At 57.2% G+C, this 19,200-nt stretch overlaps 1 protein-coding gene and 1 non-coding gene across 2 annotated transcripts; one reads left to right on the top strand and one right to left on the bottom strand.

Annotated features, from left to right (window-relative positions):
* Window positions 1-1,878: 1,878 nt before the first annotated feature.
* Window positions 1,879-1,985, bottom strand: LOC136156630 (U6 spliceosomal RNA). Its single transcript, XR_010661123.1, has one exon. It is a non-coding gene; the product is annotated as a U6 spliceosomal RNA (small nuclear RNA).
* Window positions 1,986-2,249: 264 nt separating this feature from the next.
* On the top strand, window positions 2,250-17,767 carry MED16 (mediator complex subunit 16). The gene is made up of 17 exons (XM_065918433.1): window positions 2,250-2,380; window positions 3,151-3,284; window positions 3,629-3,806; window positions 4,367-4,474; window positions 4,717-4,886; window positions 6,323-6,754; window positions 7,384-7,489; window positions 9,179-9,334; window positions 9,573-9,784; window positions 10,461-10,667; window positions 11,540-11,750; window positions 12,122-12,255; window positions 12,410-12,602; window positions 13,095-13,311; window positions 14,564-14,647; window positions 15,169-15,309; window positions 16,442-17,767. The coding sequence occupies exons 3-16, from the start codon at window positions 3,674-3,676 to the stop codon at window positions 15,293-15,295; spliced, it is 2,490 nt and encodes an 829-aa protein (XP_065774505.1). The 5' UTR covers window positions 2,250-2,380; window positions 3,151-3,284; window positions 3,629-3,673; the 3' UTR covers window positions 15,296-15,309; window positions 16,442-17,767.
* Window positions 17,768-19,200: the final 1,433 nt, after the last annotated feature.

The raw sequence follows: 19,200 nt of genomic DNA, 5'->3' as shown, positions 1-19,200 counted from the left end.
GAGATTTTTCTTTTGCCCTGTGTATTCAGTGTTTATTTAACCAGTTCTATCAGTACAGATGCCTGGGCATTTACTTTTTAGTTTGGGTTGCAATCTAAGATTCCTTTTTCTTGCTCAGAGTATTCAAGGTTCAGCTTCTGGGAGCCCCTTCAGTGGCTCCTGTGTCTCACTGAGGCACCTCTATATTTATTTATTTGAGAAACGGCCTTACTTTCTGCTGCTACGAGATGCACAGGGCTTCTTGGTATATTCCTGCTTCATCCTAGAACCAGCCATTTTGCCAAGGAGCCTGGTTCCTTTCCCTGGGGGCATGTTTTAGAAACCAAGATTTGGGTGCTGTGTTTGCTGTCTTCTATTTTAACAGGTTTTGAAAAAGTTTTACATGTAGATACTAAATAATGGAACTCCCAAGGGCTTGTTAAATAAAGAAAGTGAGTCACTCAGTGAGTCTGACTCTTTGCGAGTCCACGGACTGTAGCCCACCAGGCTCCTCTGTGCATGGGATTCTCCAGGCAAGAATACTGGAGTGGGTTGCCATTTCCTTCTCCAGGGAATCTTCCCAACCCAGGGATTGAACCTAGGTCTACCCAAATTATAGGTAGGCAGTTTAACCTCTGAGCCACCAGCAAAGCCCAAAGCAGTTGTTAGGAGGACACAAGGAAATATTAATACTTGAATAACCAGCTTGGAGTTTCCCCACCCTCCAAGGGCACTGAATTTCCAGTGCCCAGAGAACACCCTTATGGACAAAAAGTGAAGGGGAACTAAAGAGCCTCTTGAAAGTGAAAGAGGAGAATGAAGAAGCTGGCTTAAAACTCAACATTCAAGAAACTAAGATCTTAGCATCAGGTCCCATCACTTCATGGCAAATAGATGGGGAAACAATGGAAACCGTGACAGACTTCATTTTCTTGGGCTCCAAAATCACTGCAGATGGTGACTGTAGCCACGAAATTAAAAGACTTGGGGGAAAAGTTAGAAAAAAAGCTTGACCTTGGGAAAAAAAGCTATGACCAACCTAGACAGTGTATTAAAAAGCAGAGACATTACTTTGCCTACAAAGGTCAGTCTCGTCAAAGCTATGGTTTTTCCAGTATGGATGTGAGAGTTGGACCATAAATAAAGCTGAACCCTGAAGAATTGATGCTTTTGAACTGTGGTGTTGGAGAAGACCCTTGAGAGTCCCTTGGACTGCAAGATCAAACCAGTCAACTAAAGGAAATCAGTCCTGAATATTCATTGTAAGGACTGAGGCTGAAGCTGAAGCTCCAATTCTTTGGCCACCTGATGCGAAGAACTGACTCATTGGAAAGGACCCTGATGCTCGGAAAGATTGAAGGCAGGAGAAGAAGGGGACAACAGAGGATGAGATGGTTGGATGGCATCACCGACTCGATGAACATGAGTTTGAGCAAGTTCCGGGAGTTGGTTTTGGACAGGACATGGAAGCGTGGCATGTTGCAGTCCATGGGGTCGCAGAGAGTCGGACACAACTGAGCGGCTGAACTGAACTGAGAAGACCGGCTGGGGCTCAGGGCACGGATGTGGGGCCCAGGGCAAGCCCACACGCTGCCTCCAGACCCACGCGGACTCCGTCCTGCCCAGGGTCCTGGTTGGCTGTGTGGGTTTTTCACACCCCGCGTCCCTAGACAGCCCGGCCCCCAGACCTTTGTCCAGGTGTTGCCTGCTGTTTAGTGTACCCTTCTCTGCAATCAATCTCAGGTCTTTCTGGAAAAGACATTCCAAACTGGGGAGAGTCCGACAGCTTTTGGAGGAGGAATTGAGGATGGAGACTGACTCTACCGGTCCATGATGGGTTAAGTTACCTTGCTTATTGAAGGAGTTACAACACCTTGGCTAGATATCGTGGAAAAAAGGCAAAATGTGGAACGCTTCACGAATTTGCGTGTCATCCTTGCGCAGGGGCCATGCTAATCTTCTCTGTATCGTTCCAATTTTAGTATATGTGCTGCCGAAGCGAGCACAAACATTATTAAGAAGCCAGAACTATTTATAGTAGACAGACTCAAACACTTTACGGTGATGGTGATTTCTATTAAAAAAAACCAATCCGCCAATTCTCCCCTTTTCTTTACAAAATTAGTGCAATCGTAGCTTAATCTAAAAGGGTTATTCACTTAAATTGAGAAAGTGTTTGTTGTTTCCACCAAATATAACGCAGATGTCGGTTGGAAAGCCACGGTCGTATGCAAAATACCTCGGAAGCGGGGCGGAGCCACTGCCGTCCCAGAAGTCTCCGGGAAGCAGCCGGGCTGCGCGGGAGACTAGTTGGTTCTGGGAAGATGGCGGCGCTGGAGCCGGGGTGTTAGAGCGAATGCAGACGGCAGCCTCCTTCTCGGTGGGCGTACAGGCTGGTCCAGTGAGTGCGGGGCTGGGGGCTTGGGCAGTCGGCCAGCCTCCGGATGGCTCCGAGGCTGCTGGGATTGTGAGTCGGAGCAGGGCCTGTGGAGTCAGAGGGCGGTCCTGGAGAGCAGAGGGTGCTGGGTACGCTCCCTGAGTGCGCTGGGCGTGGTCTGGGGGTCGTGGCGGAAATTTAGGGTGACTTGAAGCGCCCTGGAGTGGGCGGTGGAAAATCGGGGAGGGCCTAAGGTTGTACCTCCCCGGGGAGGGCCTGGGATGCATTTGAGGCGGGGCTTAGGGACTGTCGGGTGGGTTGGAGCGGGTCCTGGGTGGCCTGGTGTGTGGAGAAGGGGCTTTGGGATTGTTTTGGAGACTTTGGAATAAAAACAGAAGTTTAGGCCGGGCCTGGGGACGCCAGGGACAAATTGAGAGTGGGATCTGGAAAGCACATTTTGTAGGGACGGGGCCGGAGGGCTTTGGGGACAGACCTTAAAAAGACCTCTGCTTGGGCTTGTGGGCGGGGCCTCAGTGTTCCGGGGCGGGGCTTTAAGAAGCAGCGGGTAGTGTGATTGGGAAGGTGAAAGGGAAATAACCTTAGTCGCTGCTGGACGCGGAGAGCCTGCTGAGGAAGCCTTCACTGTCCCTTTCGGTACCTCTGGAAGCCAGGCCCCAAGTTGCTGCCTAACCCCCACCCTGCCTCCCTGCCCCTGTCTAAGGCAGCCTCACTGGTTCTCCTGTGTCCATGGGCTCCTTCTTAAGAATAGATCTGGATCCTACCTCTCGTCACAGCTTACACTGTCCCCGTCACTGTGCACCTGGACCAGTGCCGTCACCTCTACCCCATCCCACAGCCGTGCCTTCCAGACAGCCAGAGGGACCTGTGAAACAGAAACAGACTTTTTGGGGCTCCCATCTCCCTCCAGGTGGAACCCCCAGGCCCTGCAAGACCCGCCTCATCCCCTCCCCATCCTTACCTTGCTCCACCCCCCCACTTACTCTGTTCCTGCTCTGCTGCCCGACACTGCTTGAGCACCCCAGGCTCAGTCAAGCCTCTGGGCCTTTGCACTGACTGTTCTCTCCGCTTGACATGTTCTTCCTCCCGGCTGCATGGATTGATCCCTGGCCATGCTTGTGTAAAACGCAGCTCCCCAGCCACACACAGGGCAGGGTTTGAGTCCACTTTGTCCCCCGCGGTAACCAGCACCGCACTCGGGGCCCTGCAGGCACCCTGTGAAGATGGATGACAAGCCTGTCTTCCCTCCTGTAGGAGCTGGTGACTGTCCTCCCTGTATGACCTTGGCAGCTGGGTGCCATGGACCTGGCTTACATCTGTGAGTGGGAGAAATGGCCCAAGAGCACCCACTGCCCTTCGGGTCCCCTGGCCTGCACCTGGTCCTGCCGCAACCTCATCGCCTTCACCACGGACCTGCGCAGCGATGACCAGGGTGTGCCACCCCCCATCCCAGGCCCCCTCATAGGGCCCTCCCTCCCAGCTCCCATGGTGTTTCCTCCTTTGAGACTGGGGTGCTGAGGGGCACAGAGATAACCTTGAGGAATGGCCACGACTGCGGGGCACTGGGGAGGGGGGACGGTGACCGCTTGTGGCTTGCTGAGGCTCCTTCAGGAGTTTTCCAACCGCATGTGTCACCATCAGCTTTGCGGTGCACTCTGCCGCAGGGCTGGTATTCTTCCCACCACAGAACAATATGCACTTCTTAGAGGGAATTAGGAAAACGTGAAACTTTAGGATGAGGAGAACCCTAACCTTCCATGGAGCAACACCCACTGTTAGTATTTTGGGTCCATTTTGAAAGCACAGTTGTAACCTCACAGGAGGCAGGGTCATGGGCCTGCTGTCTCCCCTCGGGCTGCCTGTGTATAAATCATTTTCTGGAGTCCCTGCAGCCGGGCTTTGACGCATCCTGATCGGCTTCGACACCCCGATCTCCTGGGGTGGTCAGGCACCAGGCCGTTGTTGCCACACTGACCTCACTGTCCCTCGCAGACCTGACCCGCATGATCCACATCCTGGACACTGAGCATCCCTGGGACGTGCACTCCATCCGCTCAGAGCACAGCGAGGCCATCACCTGCCTGGAGTGGGACCAGTCTGGTGAGGGCGGCCCGCCACCCTGAATGCCAGGGCTGCCTGCTCTGTCTTCCTGGCCTTGGCCCTGGGCTCAGAGCTGGGACCTGAAACCCTGACCTGTGCCTTTGAGGCTTCTGCTCTTCTCGCTCCTGTTTCTGGACTCGCCTGTGCTGGTTCCTTGCTCTACGACCTCCAGGCCGGCCCACCCAACGCTGAGGGATTGGGCTTGTGACGCAGGTTTGCCCAATCTCCCCCTTTCCCCCCAGGCTCGCGTCTGCTGTCAGCTGATGCCGATGGGCAGATCAAGTGCTGGAGCATGGCTGACCACCTGGCCAACAGCTGGGAGAGCCCCGTGGGCAGCGTGGTGGAAGGGGACCCCATCGTGGCCTTGTCCTGGCTGCACAACGGCGTGAAACTGGCCCTGCACGTGGAAAAGGTGGGTGTCCTGCCTGGGGGAGCAGGCCTCAAGCCCAAGGAGGGCTTGGCTCCTCCTCTCATGGGGCCAGGCCGTCACACCTGCCACCCAGTTGTCAGCATCTGTGTTGCCAGCAGCTCCTACGTGGTTGATGTGGTGACAGCCCTTGATTCTTGTCTGCACCCCACAGTTCAGCCTGGCATCCCCCTGAGAGGGGAGCCTCCTGGGTCAGGGTGCTGAGTTCAGTCCCCGAGTCATACCTCAGCTGTCACTTTCCTAATTGTCAAGTGGGGCCAGGGGCTGGGCCAGGGTTCAGTCTGAGAAAGCAAGGGGGCTTGGTTGGGGCCATGCCTGGGTGAGACCTATGGCAGCAGCAAGAGCTCATGTGGCTTGGTCAGCTCCACTCCCAAGCCAGGAGGCCCTCCTGGAATGATGCTGTGGGAAATGACCTTTCTTTCCACCCCTTCTCTGTGTCTGCCTCCTGTCCCTTCTCCACTAGGGAATGACTCATTGCAAGGCTTACTGCCTAACCATCTGGACCGTTTTTTCTGTGGGAGGTTTCTTTTTCAGATTCTCAGTATCTCCCCTTGGGGCTCATTTGGGGGTTTTTGCTTCTTTCTTTCCAACACTGCTCTCACCTCCATGTTCGGGAGACTCAGCTGGGGCCGTGGTCAGCCCTGCCCTCCCTGGATGTCTAGTCCCATGAGCCTGGGGGTGCCTGGGTGAGCCTAGTGAGTCTGCTTCCCATCCCGATAGAGGGGTAGAGAGTCTCCCACTACTCGGAGGAGCTCTGTGCCATCTCCAGCTCGTGCTGTTTCAGTGACAGATGCTTTGTGCTGACAGAAAGGAGTCAGGCGTGCAGGCCTCGCTAGAGTCTGCCCCCGGGGGTGCTGGGAAAGGCAAAGCTGGGGCAGAGGCCAGCGCCGCAGTGGCTGAGGGCCCAGGGGCAAAAAGCTGAGAAGATGAAAGAGCAGTGGCAGCTGCGCGTCCCAGCACTGCCTGCAGGGGGCATAGCTGAATCCTGCAGCCACTTGCCTGGTGCCTGGCTTGCTCTGTGCACTGGCTCAGGCCGTGCTCCACACTGCCCACGCGAGGAGCCCGGAGTAGCTGAACTGAGCACTTGAGAACACTGGATGTCTGTCTGGCCCTAAAGAAAACGCGATTGACTGCTGTCCCTCGTGTATCTAGCTTTGTCCTCCTTATCGTGTCCTTGGACATGCAGACAAGGACACTGAAGGTCAGAGAGGCCCATGTCACCCAGTGCTCAGTGGCTGAAACCGAATCTGACCTCAGGCTTGGGGTCTTGAGGCTTCTGCTGCCTGGTTCCTCTGTGTTCCTGAGGGTGCGGTTCCCAGGAGGGGGTCCTCGGGCCATGAAGTTAGACCCCTAAAGGCCGAGCATGAACTGGGCGCCCCCACCCCCACCCCCCTGCAGCTGACCCCTCCCCTCCCTCACAGTCTGGTGCCTCCAGCTTTGGGGAAAAGTTCTCCCGCGTCAAGTTCTCACCATCGCTCACACTGTTCGGGGGCAAGCCCATGGAGGGCTGGATTGCTGTCACGGTCAGCGGCTTGGTCACTGTGTCCCTGCTCAAGCCCAGCGGGCAGGTGCTCACCTCAACTGAGAGCCTGTGCCGGCTGCGCGGCCGCGTGGCTCTGGCCGACATCGCCTTCACAGGTGGTGGCAACATCGTGGTGGCCACAGCGGATGGCAGCAGCGCATCACCGGTGCAGCTGTACAAGGTATGCGTGAGCGTGGTCAACGAGAAGTGCCGCATCGACACTGAGCTCCTGCCCTCGCTCTTCATGCGCTGCACCACTGATCTCAGCCGCCGCGACCGGCTGCCCGCCATCACCCACCTCAAGTTCCTGGCCCGCGACATGTCAGAGCAGGTGAGCCCGCCCTGCCACCTTGAGGCTAAACCCACGCCTGGGCCGGGCTGCTCCCTCCAGAGGCTCCTGCCTTTTCCAGCTTCTAGAGACACCGCATCCCTGGCTCACGGCCCTTCCTTCCATTTTCACAGCCAACAGTGCAAATCTCCCGTCTCTCTGCCTCTGACTGTCTGCCTCCCTCTTATAAAGACACTGGGCCCCCTGGGGAATCCAGGGTCATCCCTATCTCAGGGGCCTTAGCTTAATCCCTGCTGCCAAGTCCCCTCTGGCCCATAAGGTGATGTATCCACAGGTCCCAGGACCAGGCGAGGGGGGTCTCCAGGGGTCAAGTTGAGCTACCTGCACCAGGTTCCCTGAGGTCCCTCATAGCCTTGTGCTGACCAGCTCTAGCTTCACCAGTCCCTGATGTGTTTCCCTGGTACCTTTGCTTCCTGCCAGGGCACCATGGATAACTGCCCCCACCACAGCACAGCACTCCCCAAGGGAGTGAGGGCAATGGGTGGGCAGATGCAGACGCGGGCCAGGCAGGCCTGGCTTGGACTCACAGTGGCACGTGAGCTCCAAAACGAGCTAGAACCCCGCAGAGGCCATGGGCTGTTCTAGGCCCCTCACCACGCACCCACCCCTAGGTGCTGCTGTGTGCATCCAGCCAGACGAGCAGTGTGGTGGAGTGTTGGTCGCTGCGCAAGGAGGGGCTCCCTGTGAATAATATTTTCCAGCAGCTCTCGCCGGCTGGTGAGTCACCCAGGTGGCCAGGCACACTCAGACTACCCTTGGTACAGCGAGGTGGCGCAGGGGTGACCTGAGTTTGCTAGAAAGTGCCCACCTCTCCCTCCCTCTCTGACCTTGCACCCATGCGGAGCCCCACGTCCCCACCAGAGGGGCCCGCTTCCTGACACCCATGTGGCTGAGATGCCGGGGATGAACCACGGCCACATAGCCCAGGGGCGTTCCTGCTGCCAGTAGCGCTCATGGCCCTGGAGTGACTGGCCTGAGTCAAGAGGCCCCTGAGGTCCATCTGCCTGCAGGTGGGTTACATATGCTGCTCCACAATGGCCCCAGAGGAGGTGTGTGAGGATGGTTGGGCTGCACCTCCTGAGTGGGGTCCTAGCACTTCCTGAGTCCCAGGCTGGCCCTGCTCCCCACCTGCCCTGCAGTCCTGCCCTGGGACCTTGTCATAGTAGGACCAGACTTCACACAGAAAGGCCTCCCGTCCTGGTGGAGCCTCTTCCCGAGGCAGACATCCAGGTGCTGAAGGGTCTCTGCTGAGTTCACCTGCAGCCCCACCCCACCCTTGTCCCAGCCTTGCGGCCCTGTGGGCTTTTAGACCTGCCTCTCCTGTCCCTTCCTCCTCACCTTTGCCCACACTGGTCTCCCTCAGGCCCCACTCTACCAGCCACCGTCCAGCCTGCAGTAGAGGAGGTGGCCTGACTTGGGTGGACAGTGGGTCCAGGTAGACTCAGGCAAGCTGTTCAGCCTCTGACAGCGGCCTCTCTCCTCTGTGACCTAGTAACGGCCAAGGCCGTCAGGAAGCCAGTGTGGGAGGCTGGTGTGGGCCTGGCCTGAACATGCGCCCTCTCTGGGTACCGCCATGGCTGTCACCTTGACAGCTCTGCTCAGTGCTGCCCCTCTCTGGGCCTCCGTCTCCCTGTGGGGTGACATTTTCCAGGAGACCCCTCATGCTGAGACGTCTGGGGCAGAGCTCTCAGGACAGGTGGGTGCAGAGGCGTGCTGTCACAGCCAGCCTCAAACTCTGTTTCAGAAACACAGCTGAACACTCCTGGGTTAGGCTGCCTCACTGCTCTGGCCTGCTTCCTTGAGTCTGTTGGCTCCCCAGGGCAGCTGGAATGCTGGCCACTGGCTGGGTGCCTGGGCTTGTCTCAGTCACCTTAGTGTCCAGGCACCTCTGCCCACATCATGCCCACAGCACGCAGGGACCAAGCCCAGATGGATGGAAACCACCCCGCCTCTTGCTGGGGGGCTTCGTTGTGGCACTGAGGGTGTGGGTGCTGGGAGGGGCCTGTCTGTCCACCTCCTGAGGAGAGCTGGGATCCACCCAGGACCTCTAGGACCACAGGGACAGAGAACCCTGCGCAGACCAGCCAAGTCCACAGGAGAATTGTGGGGTTTGTGTGGCAGCAAGGTCTGGGATGGGTTCCCCTCCTTGGTGTGTTGGCTCCTTCGAGGGGACAAGGTGGCCACCCCCGCCAGCTGACAGCCTCTTGCCCAGGCAGACAGCTCCTCCTGTCCCTATGAAGGCCCAGGACCAGGCCCTGGAAGTGGCGGCCCCCCCACCCCACTTCCATGCTCCTATGAGCTAGCTGGGGGCCCCAGGAGGGGAAGGGCGCTGGGTCCAGTCCACCCTTGTTGTATTTCAGTTTCATCTTCATTTTGTTGCCCCTTGTCCCCCACACCCCCTTTCAGTTGGCGACAAACAGCCCACAATTCTCAAATGGCGGATTCTCTCGGCCACCAATGACCTGGACCGTGTGTCTGCTGTGGCGCTGCCCAAACTGCCCATCTCGCTCACCAACACTGACCTGAAGGTGGCCAGTGACACCCAGTTCTACCCTGGCCTCGGTACAGTGTCTTGGGGTTCTAGGGGGGTCAGAGGGAGGGGTGCACTGTACCTCACCTCCAGTCTCAGGGTCGTGGGAACCTGGCCCAGTCTCACGTCAGTCCTAGTGGAGGTGAGGACACTGCTCTTGATATCCAGTGAGCTTGAAAGGCTATGAGGTTGCTAACAAGCTGGGCGTGGTGCAGCCACTTCCCATTGTCCAAGGCTGGACTCGGCTGCTTGACCTGCATGTGCCCCCAGGGCTGGCCCTGGCCTTCCACGACGGCAGTGTCCACATCGTGCACCGGCTCTCGCTGCAGACCATGGCCATCTTCTACAGCTCCGCCGCCCCGCGCCCCGTGGACGAGCCGGCTCTCAAGCGCCCCCGGACCACAGGCCCCGCCGTCCACTTCAAGGCCATGCAACTCTCCTGGACCTCCCTGGCCCTCGTGGGCATTGACAACCATGGCAGGGTCAGTGCTGTGCTAGGGGTGCCAAGAGTGAGGGGAACCCCGTGCCTCTGTCTGTGGGGTGCGGGGGTGTTGCAGGGTGCATTGTTGCAGGGTGAAGCCTGTGGCCTGCGGGAGTCGCGCAGGAGGTGGGGGCGGTTAGGGTGGCTTCTCCTCACGTGTGGGGTTCTAGCGCCGACCCCCCCACCTTTCCCCCACATGCGCAGCAGGTGCCCTGTGTTGGCCTCTTGGCTCTCAGAGGAACCCATCCGTGGCCTGTCAGGAGGACAGGTGCCTCTCACACCCACTCTCACACTTGCTTACACACATCTACATGTGTTTACACACTTGCTCACACATGCGTGTGCCCCCTACTCCCCAGGAAGTAGCTATTGGGCAGTGCACCTCCTTGGCCCTGCCCTCAGCCTCCTGGGTGGGCGGGGTACAAACGGGTTTGGCCTGATGGGGAGGACCATGTGGCCCCCAGGTAGACTTGGAGGCCTTGCCACCCCACAGGCGCACCCTTGGTGGGAAGGGCTCCGTTCATGCCACCTGGCCAGGCTGTGGCTCTGTAACCCTCCCATGTGACAGGAGATCAGGCAGGCCAGGACCCCACATGAGCTGGGCCCTCCTTGTCCCTTTCGCTCAGACTCCCATCCCCTCAAGACCCTGCCTCTCACGCCCCGTCCTTTCCCCACAGCTGAGCATGTTGCGTATCTCGCCGTCCATGGGCCACTCACTGGACGTGGGGCTGGCCCTGCGGCACCTGCTCTTCCTGCTGGAGTACTGCATGGTGACCGGCTACGACTGGTGGGACATCCTGCTGCACGTGCAGCCCGGCATGGTGCAGAGCCTGGTGGAGAAGCTGCACGAGGAGTACACGCGCCAGAAAGCTGAGCTGCAGCAGGTGCTGGCTCATCCCCTCCTTCCCCCAGGGCCTACTTCCTCCTTGTGGGTCAGATGGCCCACCTCCCTGCCTCCTCAGCCCGGGAGGGCGTGGTTACGGGCCTAGCTGCACCTGCCTCTGCGTGTCAGTGGAAGCCTTTGCCCCTGTGATAAGAACAGTGACCTTGAGTTTTAAAGATGGGAGGGGCAGGGAGAAATGATCCCCCAGAAGCCACTGGGTGTAACTGCAAACCTACAGCCTCCCTGAGGTCAGCACTGCTAGGAATCCGGAATTGTCCTCTGTGCCCCAGTCTCCAACACCAGGAGGAAACAGGAAGGAGAGGTTGCATGGTTTTTAGCAGCCCACTCAGATGTGCGAGGGCTCAGACGTGCGGGACTCAGACATGAGAGGGCTCAGGTGTGAGAGGGTACTACTGGCCTGAACTGCATAGGAGGGAGCTGGCTTCAGAGCCAGGAACGCCGCTAGTGACCAACCGCTCAGTGCTTAGCTGAGCTGTGTGTGAGCATGTTGATGCTTGCAGTCCTTCAGTCATGGCATCCTGGGAGACATCAGGGTCAAGGAACGAGGTGGGGTAAGGGGCAGAGCAGCATCCCTGCCCCCACCCACTTCATGCCAGGCACCCCAGAATCGTTCGGGATCCCAGATGTGGCCCTTTAACTCCCGATTCGGGATCCCAGACGTGGCCCTTTGGCCCCTGGGGCAGACCCACCCACAGGTTGAAACCCTGCTGTCCTGTGAGGGAAGGTTCTACTTGATTTTGCCAGAAGGAGGGCAAGGCCCAGAGGTTTAGCCTCTTGCCCGTTGGGTCCAGCACCTTGCTCTGGCCCTGCCCCGAGGTGCAAGCCCCACCCGCTCACGTCCTGGCCCCCCAGGTTCTGTCCACCCGGATCCTGGCCATGAAGGCCTCACTGTGCAAGCTGTCGCCCTGCACGGTGACTCGCGTGTGCGACTACCACGCAAAGCTTTTCCTCATCGCCATCAGCTCCACACTCAAGTCGCTGCTGCGCCCACACGTGCTCAACACACCCGACAAAAGTCCTGGCGACCGGCTGACCGAAATCTGTGCCAAGATCACAGACGTTGGTGGGTCCAGCTCCACCCTGCAGGCCACCCTGGGTCCCACCCCCACCCTCCAAGTGCCCTCGCTGTCTGCCAGGGAGGATCCCTCAGGTGTCTCGCATGTGCCCCTCTCCTCCCACCACTGCCTGTGGGGACACATGGTGGCTGTTACTGGGAACAAAGATGAGGCAGCCTGGGTGGCATCCCCAGGGGAACTGTATGTGTGGGCGCCTGGAGGCTGGCGGGAACTCCAGGTTGTCCTGCACAAGGGGCCCAAGGGGTGTTGGGGTGTCCTGAAGTCCTGTGGTGGGTGTCCAGAGCCTCTTCTTCCAGCCCTGCCCTCCAGGGCCCCCATGTGAGGTCCCAGCCTCCCCTGACTGCCTGTCCCCTCCCAGACATTGACAAGGTCATGATCAACCTCAAGACGGAGGAGTTCGTTCTGGACATGAACACGCTCCAGGCGCTGCAGCAGCTCCTGCAGTGGGTGGGCGACTTTGTGCTCTACCTGCTGGCCAGTTTGCCCAACCAGGTGTGCCCTCCACCCCACCTCCTCCGGCTCAGCTCCTCCCAGAAGCCCCACCTCCTTGGCCCCACCCCTCCCCAAAGGCCATCTGACGCCAACTCACAGAGGTCCTGGAATGCTGAAACACGAAAGCGCACAAACAGAACCTTCTTCCCCATAGGGCTCCCCGCTGCGACCAGGCCACAGCTTCCTGCGGGATGGCACATCACTGGGCATGCTGCGAGAGCTGATGGTTGTCATCCGCATCTGGGGCCTGCTGAAGCCCAGCTGCCTGCCTGTGTACACGGCTACCTCAGACACTCAGGACAGCATGTCCCTGCTCTTTCGCCTACTCACCAAGCTCTGGATCTGCTGTAAGACACCTGCTCCTCTTCTCTCATTTCCCCACCAAAATACAAGCCCTGGCTGAGTCCCCCCACCATAATATAATCTCCCATCGGTCAAATTTGCTCTGTTGTGGCCCCCCACTACTTCCCCAGTACCTGGCACAGATGCAGGCACAGCGTGGGTGCTCGGTAAACCTCAGCCACTCTTAAGCGCCTAGTTGTTCTGTGTCATGTGTTTCTGGGACCAGGCTTTGCCGTTGTTGCTCCCTGATCCCAGGAAGGGCACCCAGGACTCGCTGCACATTTTTTAAAGGAATAAGTGGGTCCCCGTTTTACAGAGGAGAGGACCAGGCCTGAGAAGGGGGAGGAGCTTCCCAGGCTCCTCACGAAGTCAGGGCAGGGCTGGGGCCTGCACCTGGCGCTCTGTGAGCCTGGAGGAGGCCGTGATGCCTCCTGGTGGGCAGTGCTGTGGGCAAGGCCACTAAGCATGATGTCCTGTGTCCCCTGCTCCCCCCGCAGGCCGTGACGAGGGTCCCACAAGTGAGCCAGACGAGGCGCTGGTGGATGAGTGCTGCCTGCTGCCCAGCCAGCTGCTCATCCCCAGCCTAGACTGGCTGCCTGTGAGTGACGGACTGGTCAGCCGCCTGCAGCCCAAGCAGCCCCTGCGCCTGCACTTTGGCAAGGCCCCTGCTCTGCCTGGTGGCTCCACCGGCCTGCAGCTGGATGGCCTCATCAGGTATGCGCACCCACCTCTGACTCAGGGCCCTGTATACCCTTTCTTCCAGAAGGGTCTCCCCTAGACCTGCCTGACATGCCCCCTCACATGTCTGTCTCAGGGCCTCTGCCTGTGCTGCGCCTGCTGCTTCCTTCTAGCCTGACCTGAGTGCTCCCCCCATACTCCTCCCCTCCCTTGCCCCTGAGATTCCTCCTTGTCCCCAGACTCCTCCCCTCCCCACCCGCCTCCCCTGCCCTGTCACTTCCCTCCATCCAGGCACTATACTGTACTATAGTGTACAGGTCATCGGCTTGTACTGATTTGTGATTTGTGATGTCTGGGTGATGTCATCTTCCCCCTGACCTGTCTCGGCCCACATGGAGGGCCCATGTCACCAACCTTGGTTATTCGGGCTCCAGCCTCTCTGGAGCTCAGGTTCACACCCCAAGCCCCCACCATAAATCGCACTGCTGTCCAGAGTACCTGGCAGGTCCCAAGGCCCCAGGAAGCAGAACACTCTTAGGCAGACCTGGCTGGGAATGGCCTGGGACCATTCTTTGGATGTGCGGAGTCCAGAAAGCCCAGGCCTGCTGAGGGAGCAGCACCCTGGGTGGAGGATTTGTCCCCACTTTATAGGCAGGTAAACTCACTCTCCGAGGTGCAGTCCAGAGATAGACACCAGGCCAGAAGGCGAATCTAGGACCCCACAGGCCACCTCCCATTCAAGGTGTCATGGGATGGATTGTCAAGTGGTCCTTTACTGGGGAGGGTCCTTTACTGGGGAGGGGCCTTAGCGTCCCCACAGCCACCCCCCCGCCCTCGCCGGGAAGACTCTGGGCCTTCCTCCTCCACTTCCGGATTTTCTTTCTCATCTCTAAAGCCGTGGGAGGAACGGCCTGATGAATCACACACTGTGGTTTGTGCTCGAGTTTCAGGAAACACTTTACACAGAGAGGTGGCTGGTCGCCAAAGGGCTTTCACACTCTCGGTTTTCAAACTTGTGTGATACTAATGCCCCAGCCTCAGGAATCCTGATGGGCTTGCCCCACTCTGCTCCAAGCGCCACCCTCAGCGGGGGCCTGTGGGCAGAGGGTGTGTAGGAGCCCAGCTCCTGGATTCTCTCTGTTCTCACACACGCTTTACCTCTAGGAGATCGACCTGTACGGCTGTATGTGCGCATGCGCTTGTGTCTGCATGTGCGTGTGCGCCAGTGCTTGGCGTATACATGTGCATGTACACACCCCCGAGCCTTTCCGCTGCTCCTCTCCCTCAGGGCGCCGGGCCAGCCCAAGATGGACCACCTGCGAAGACTGCACCTGGGCGCCTACCCCACGGAGGCCTGCAAGGCCTGTACCAGGTGAGCAGCTGCAGGAGACGCAGTTCCGCTCTGCCTCCCGCAGCTTCCCAGCCTATGAGCCAGGGTCCCAGGAGTGTGTCTCTCTGGGGCTCCTGAGCAGGTATCCCTGGCGGTCTTCATAAAGGGTGGGGCCAAGGTGGGGGGGTAGCGGCGAGCAGCTGTCCCAAGCCTGCCCTCTTGGGGCTCCCAGTGACCTGACAAGGGCAGAAATGGAGGAGTGACCGCCTCAGTGCCGCTCTGTGCAGATGTGATCCCGCTTGCTGCCAGATGACCCCAGGGTCAAGCACTAGGGTTGGCCCAGCCTCTGTCCACTCAGGGAAGTGAGGGGTGGTATTGAGTGGGGATGGAAGGATGTGAAGTAATTAGGTCACTGTGGGGGTGTAGGGTTGCAGGGAACACCATTCCTGAGGTGTGAGGTAGCACAGGTGTGCCAGGCCCTGTGAGGTGGCACAGGTGTGCCAGGCCCTGTGGCTACAGCTGGCCTGCCTAGCATCCCACCCACTTGCTTGTTCTATCTGCAGGTGCGGTTGCGTCACCATGCTCAAGTCACCCAACAAGACCACCGCCGTCAAGCAGTGGGAACAGCGCTGGATCAAGAACTGCCTGTGTGGGGGACTCTGGTGGCGCATGCCCCACAGCTACCCCTGACTGCATTCCAGCCTGTAAGTGCATTCTTTTTCTTTCTTTTCTTCTTTTTTTTCACTTGTTATGGTCTTTAATTATTAGTTGGATAATTTTTTTAAAGTTATTATAGTAAGGATTACAGTGTTGTTTTTGGCATATAGCACAGTGATTGAGTCATATGTATACACACGTTCTTTTTCATACCTTGTCCATTATGGCTTATGACAGCATATTGAATGTAGTTCCCTGTGCTGTACAGTAGGACCTTGTTGTTCATCTTTTTTATATGTAGCAGTGTGTATCTGCTCATCCCACACTCCCAATTTATCCCTCCCATCTTTCCTCTTTGGTACCGTAAATTGGCATTCTTTGTTTGAGTTGGTTTCTGTTTTGTAAATAAGTTCATTTGTGTCATATTTTAGATTTGACATGTAAGTGATATCAAGTGATATTTGTCTTTGTCTGACTTACTTCACTTAGTATGATAATCTCTGGGTCCATCCACTGTTGCTGAAAATGGCATTATTCTTTTTTATGACTGAGCAGTATTACATTATATACATATGTACCACGTGTTTGTCCATTCATCTGTTGATAGCCCTTTAGGTTGTTTCCATGTCTTGACAGCTGTGAATGGTACTACAGTGAACATTGAGGTGCATGTGTCTTTTTGAATTATAATTTTGCCTGGATATTTGCCCAGGAGTAAGAATGCTCATTTTCTGAGGAACCTCCATACTCTTCTCCACAGTGGCTGCACCAACTTGTATTCCCACCAACAATGTAGGAAGGTTTCCTTTTCTCTATGCCCTCGCCAGAATTTGCAGACTTTTTAACTATGGCAATTCTGACTGGTGCGAGGTGATACCTCATTGTAGTTTTTGTTTGCATTTCTTTAATAATTAGCTATGTGAAGCATATTTTCATGTGTCTGTTGGCCACCCATATGTCTTCTTTGGAGAAATGTCTATTTAGATCTTCTGCCAGTTTTTTTGATTGGGTTGGTTTTTTGATATTGAGCTATATGAGTCGTTTGTATATTTTGGAAATTGCACCCTTGTCAGTTGGATCGTTTCCAAATATTTTCTCCCATTCTGTAGGTTGTCTTTCATTTTGTTTATGGTTTCCTCTGCTGTGCAAAATGTCAGTGGATTCCTAATGAATTTACAGGAAAGCCATGCTGTCCCCTTGCCAGTGACAGAGCAGCCACATGCTCCAGACCTCCGTTGGGTGTTCTTAGACACCACCACCCTGGAACTATGCTTTGGGGGCCTTGTCTGCTGTGCCAGCACCCCTGTAACCGACAGGGCCAGTGAGGACAGAGCCTGAAGCCTCAAGTTGGCACCTCAACCCAGCCGTCGAGGCTTTCTCCCTCGGAGCCTATTGATTTACCTGGGAGGAGGACCTGGCCACGTGATCACCCTGCAAGGTGGTAACTGAGATAGGCTGGGGCCTGCCCCAGGCAGAACCACGGCAAGTGCTGCCCCTCAGGACCCCAAGGACCCCTAGGTCCCAGTTCAGAGGGTCCAGGATATGAGGGCTCTGTGCTTTAGAACGTGACACACGAACCTTCCAGGCATCCAGTGGTCACTGTCAAGGACACCAGCTGGGCGTCAGCCTTGGGTCCCCCACCTGTACCTGTCACTGCTGTCTCTCACATGGGCAGGCCCCAGAAACATCCCCCTGGGCAGCAGGTGTCTTGTCGGTGTCCTGGGCGCCACCACCCACAGCCCCTCCCGCTCCACACGCATGGGGTTCTGTGCCTGTGTGTGTTGCTCTCCTGCTTGGCCAGCATTTATTGAGCACCTCCTGTCTACCAGATGCAGGCGTCCCAGTGGGGAGCAGTGGACTGGACGTGAGCAGGGGCTGCTTCCTACTGCCTGGGTTCCTGTACACAGGAGGAGTATCTCTCTCTTCTTTCTCTCTGCCTCCCTGCCTTCCTCCCCTCCCCCACCAGGTTTTTGGGAGCTCAGGCTGTGGCCCCCAGGGGTCCTGCCTCGCCAGCAACCATTCTCACCCATTATGTGGCTCCCCAGGGCCCGGGCACAGTGCCTGCCTGTTAAGCGGTAATTGCTTCTCTTGTTTTCCTTCTGGAGGCTCGAGGGAGGGCAGGCCGGGTAGGCGCCCTGTGGAGGTCAGCATGCTGCCTGCTGTGTCGGGCTTTCAGGGACTGGCAGCGCTCCAGGGGCCCCATTACCTGCTCCAGTTGCCCACCTGCCTGTGGCCCCAGCACTCAGGGGTGTCCATGTCTTGCCATCTGAGTAGTGCTTTCTGCAGGGACCTTTGGGGGTACCCCCAACCTGTGCTGCTGCTGGTGCCCCAGCCCCTTGGAGAAACGGGCCTGAAATGGGCAGCCTCTCTGGTGGAGCGGCACATGGCCCAGGTTCTTGCATATGTTTTCTCAGCCTTTTACCTCATCTGACCGTATATTTTTTAAGCCACTTGCCTTTCTCAAGTCATTCTAAAGTCTTTAAAGCAGCTACTTGTTTTAGAAAAGTGAGCGTGTTTCTGGCACTCATTTCATTGCTCTAAGGTTAAATTGTGGGGGTTTATATCACACCCACCATCCTCGGATGGTCTCTGGAGGACGTGTCCTGGGCCCTTCCCCTTGGACCTGCTCCGACCCATCCTGCGCAGGGGAGGTGGCGCCGGCTGACCTGAGGCTGGTGGGACCTGGCCTGGCTCCTGGGCCTCCTCCTAGAGCCTCTGGACACCTGCAGGCTGGCCCCTAGGGTCTGGTCATCCAGGGGGTGGAGCAGGGACACCCCTATGCCCGTGTGACCCCGACCCACACAAGTCAAGTGAGATGAAGGGGATGGGATGGCTCAGCATCACCGAGTTTGGGCCAGCTTGTCACTGAGCGGTGGATGACCAGAGCGCCCATGAGCTGCTGTGACGAGCCCAGTGGGCATGCCCTGCCCGGCTGTCCAGAAGTGTCAGGTCATCTGAGGGCCCTGTTGGAATGTCCTCCAGGTTGGGAGGGGGTTTGTGGGTGGGGAGATTTCCTTGCCCCTCATCCTTCCCCCACCCCATGTCCACACAGGTCCCCTTCTGGGGACAAGAGCAGGCATTCCTGTGACAGGAAGAGGTAGTTTGGTCCCTTCGATTGCATGTCTCCTGTGCCCTCAGTCTCCTCAGAGCCAGGCCCATGGGACCCCATTGTGACTGAGGAGGCTGAAGACACCATCCTCCAGATAGAAGTGGAAGTGGAAGCCCTCCAGGGTCCCAGGGTCACAGGTGACTGCAGCAATGTGCCCCCCTCCCCCGCCATCCCACCTGGGTAGATGGTAGGAGCCTGTGTCTCCCCCTGGAGCCCTACAGTCCCCTCCACCTCCACCTGCCCCACCAACTCCATCTAGTTCTGCTCCAGCTACTGACCTCAGGGGCCGTTGCTCACTGTTTTATCTCATCTGTACCCCCAAATAGTATTGCCAGATAAAATGCAGGACAGTTAAGTCTGAATTTCAGATGGAGAATGAATGGTATTTTAGTCTAAGTCTGTCCCCGATATTACATGGGACATGGGACATACTTAACAAAATTTTCCTGAAACTCTCATGTAACTGGACAACCTGCATTTTTGTTTGCTAAATCTGATAATCCTACTGCTCCACCTACCAACTGGATCATTTCAGGGCCACTCCCCGGTGTCTTGGCTTAATTTAGGAAGTAACCATGGGACGAGTGAGTCTGTGATGGCTGACTGACCAGCAGTTAACTTTTCCTTTCCGCTGTCACTTAAGTGCGTGCAGCTTCTTAAATCCCATATGAAAAAAAATTCCTGAGCACACTGAGGAGAACCCCCAGCCCGTCATCAGGATCACTCAGAAGTTCCATTCGTGCATCCAGGAATATATGACCCGGTTGCCATGAGCAGGGCTGGGTCTTAGCTGTGTCTCAAGAGCTTCCATGTGAATGAACCCTTCATA

This window comes from Muntiacus reevesi, chromosome 1 (assembly GCF_963930625.1).
Source record: "Muntiacus reevesi chromosome 1, mMunRee1.1, whole genome shotgun sequence".
Classification (NCBI taxonomy): Eukaryota; Metazoa; Chordata; class Mammalia; order Artiodactyla; family Cervidae; genus Muntiacus; species Muntiacus reevesi.
Note: the sequence above shows the minus strand (reverse complement) of the source record. Positions and strands in the feature narration are given on the sequence as shown.

Excerpts from the sequence above, each read along its gene's own strand:
- MED16 (XM_065918433.1), top strand. The coding sequence starts at position 3,674 with ATGGACCTGGCTTACATCTGTGAGTGGGAGAAATGGCCCAAGAGCACC. Across the intron at positions 9,335-9,572 it reads CCAGTTCTACCCTGGCCTCG|GGCTGGCCCTGGCCTTCCAC; the intron begins GTACAGTGTCTT and ends ATGTGCCCCCAG. Across the intron at positions 10,668-11,539 it reads AGAAAGCTGAGCTGCAGCAG|GTTCTGTCCACCCGGATCCT; the intron begins GTGCTGGCTCAT and ends CTGGCCCCCCAG.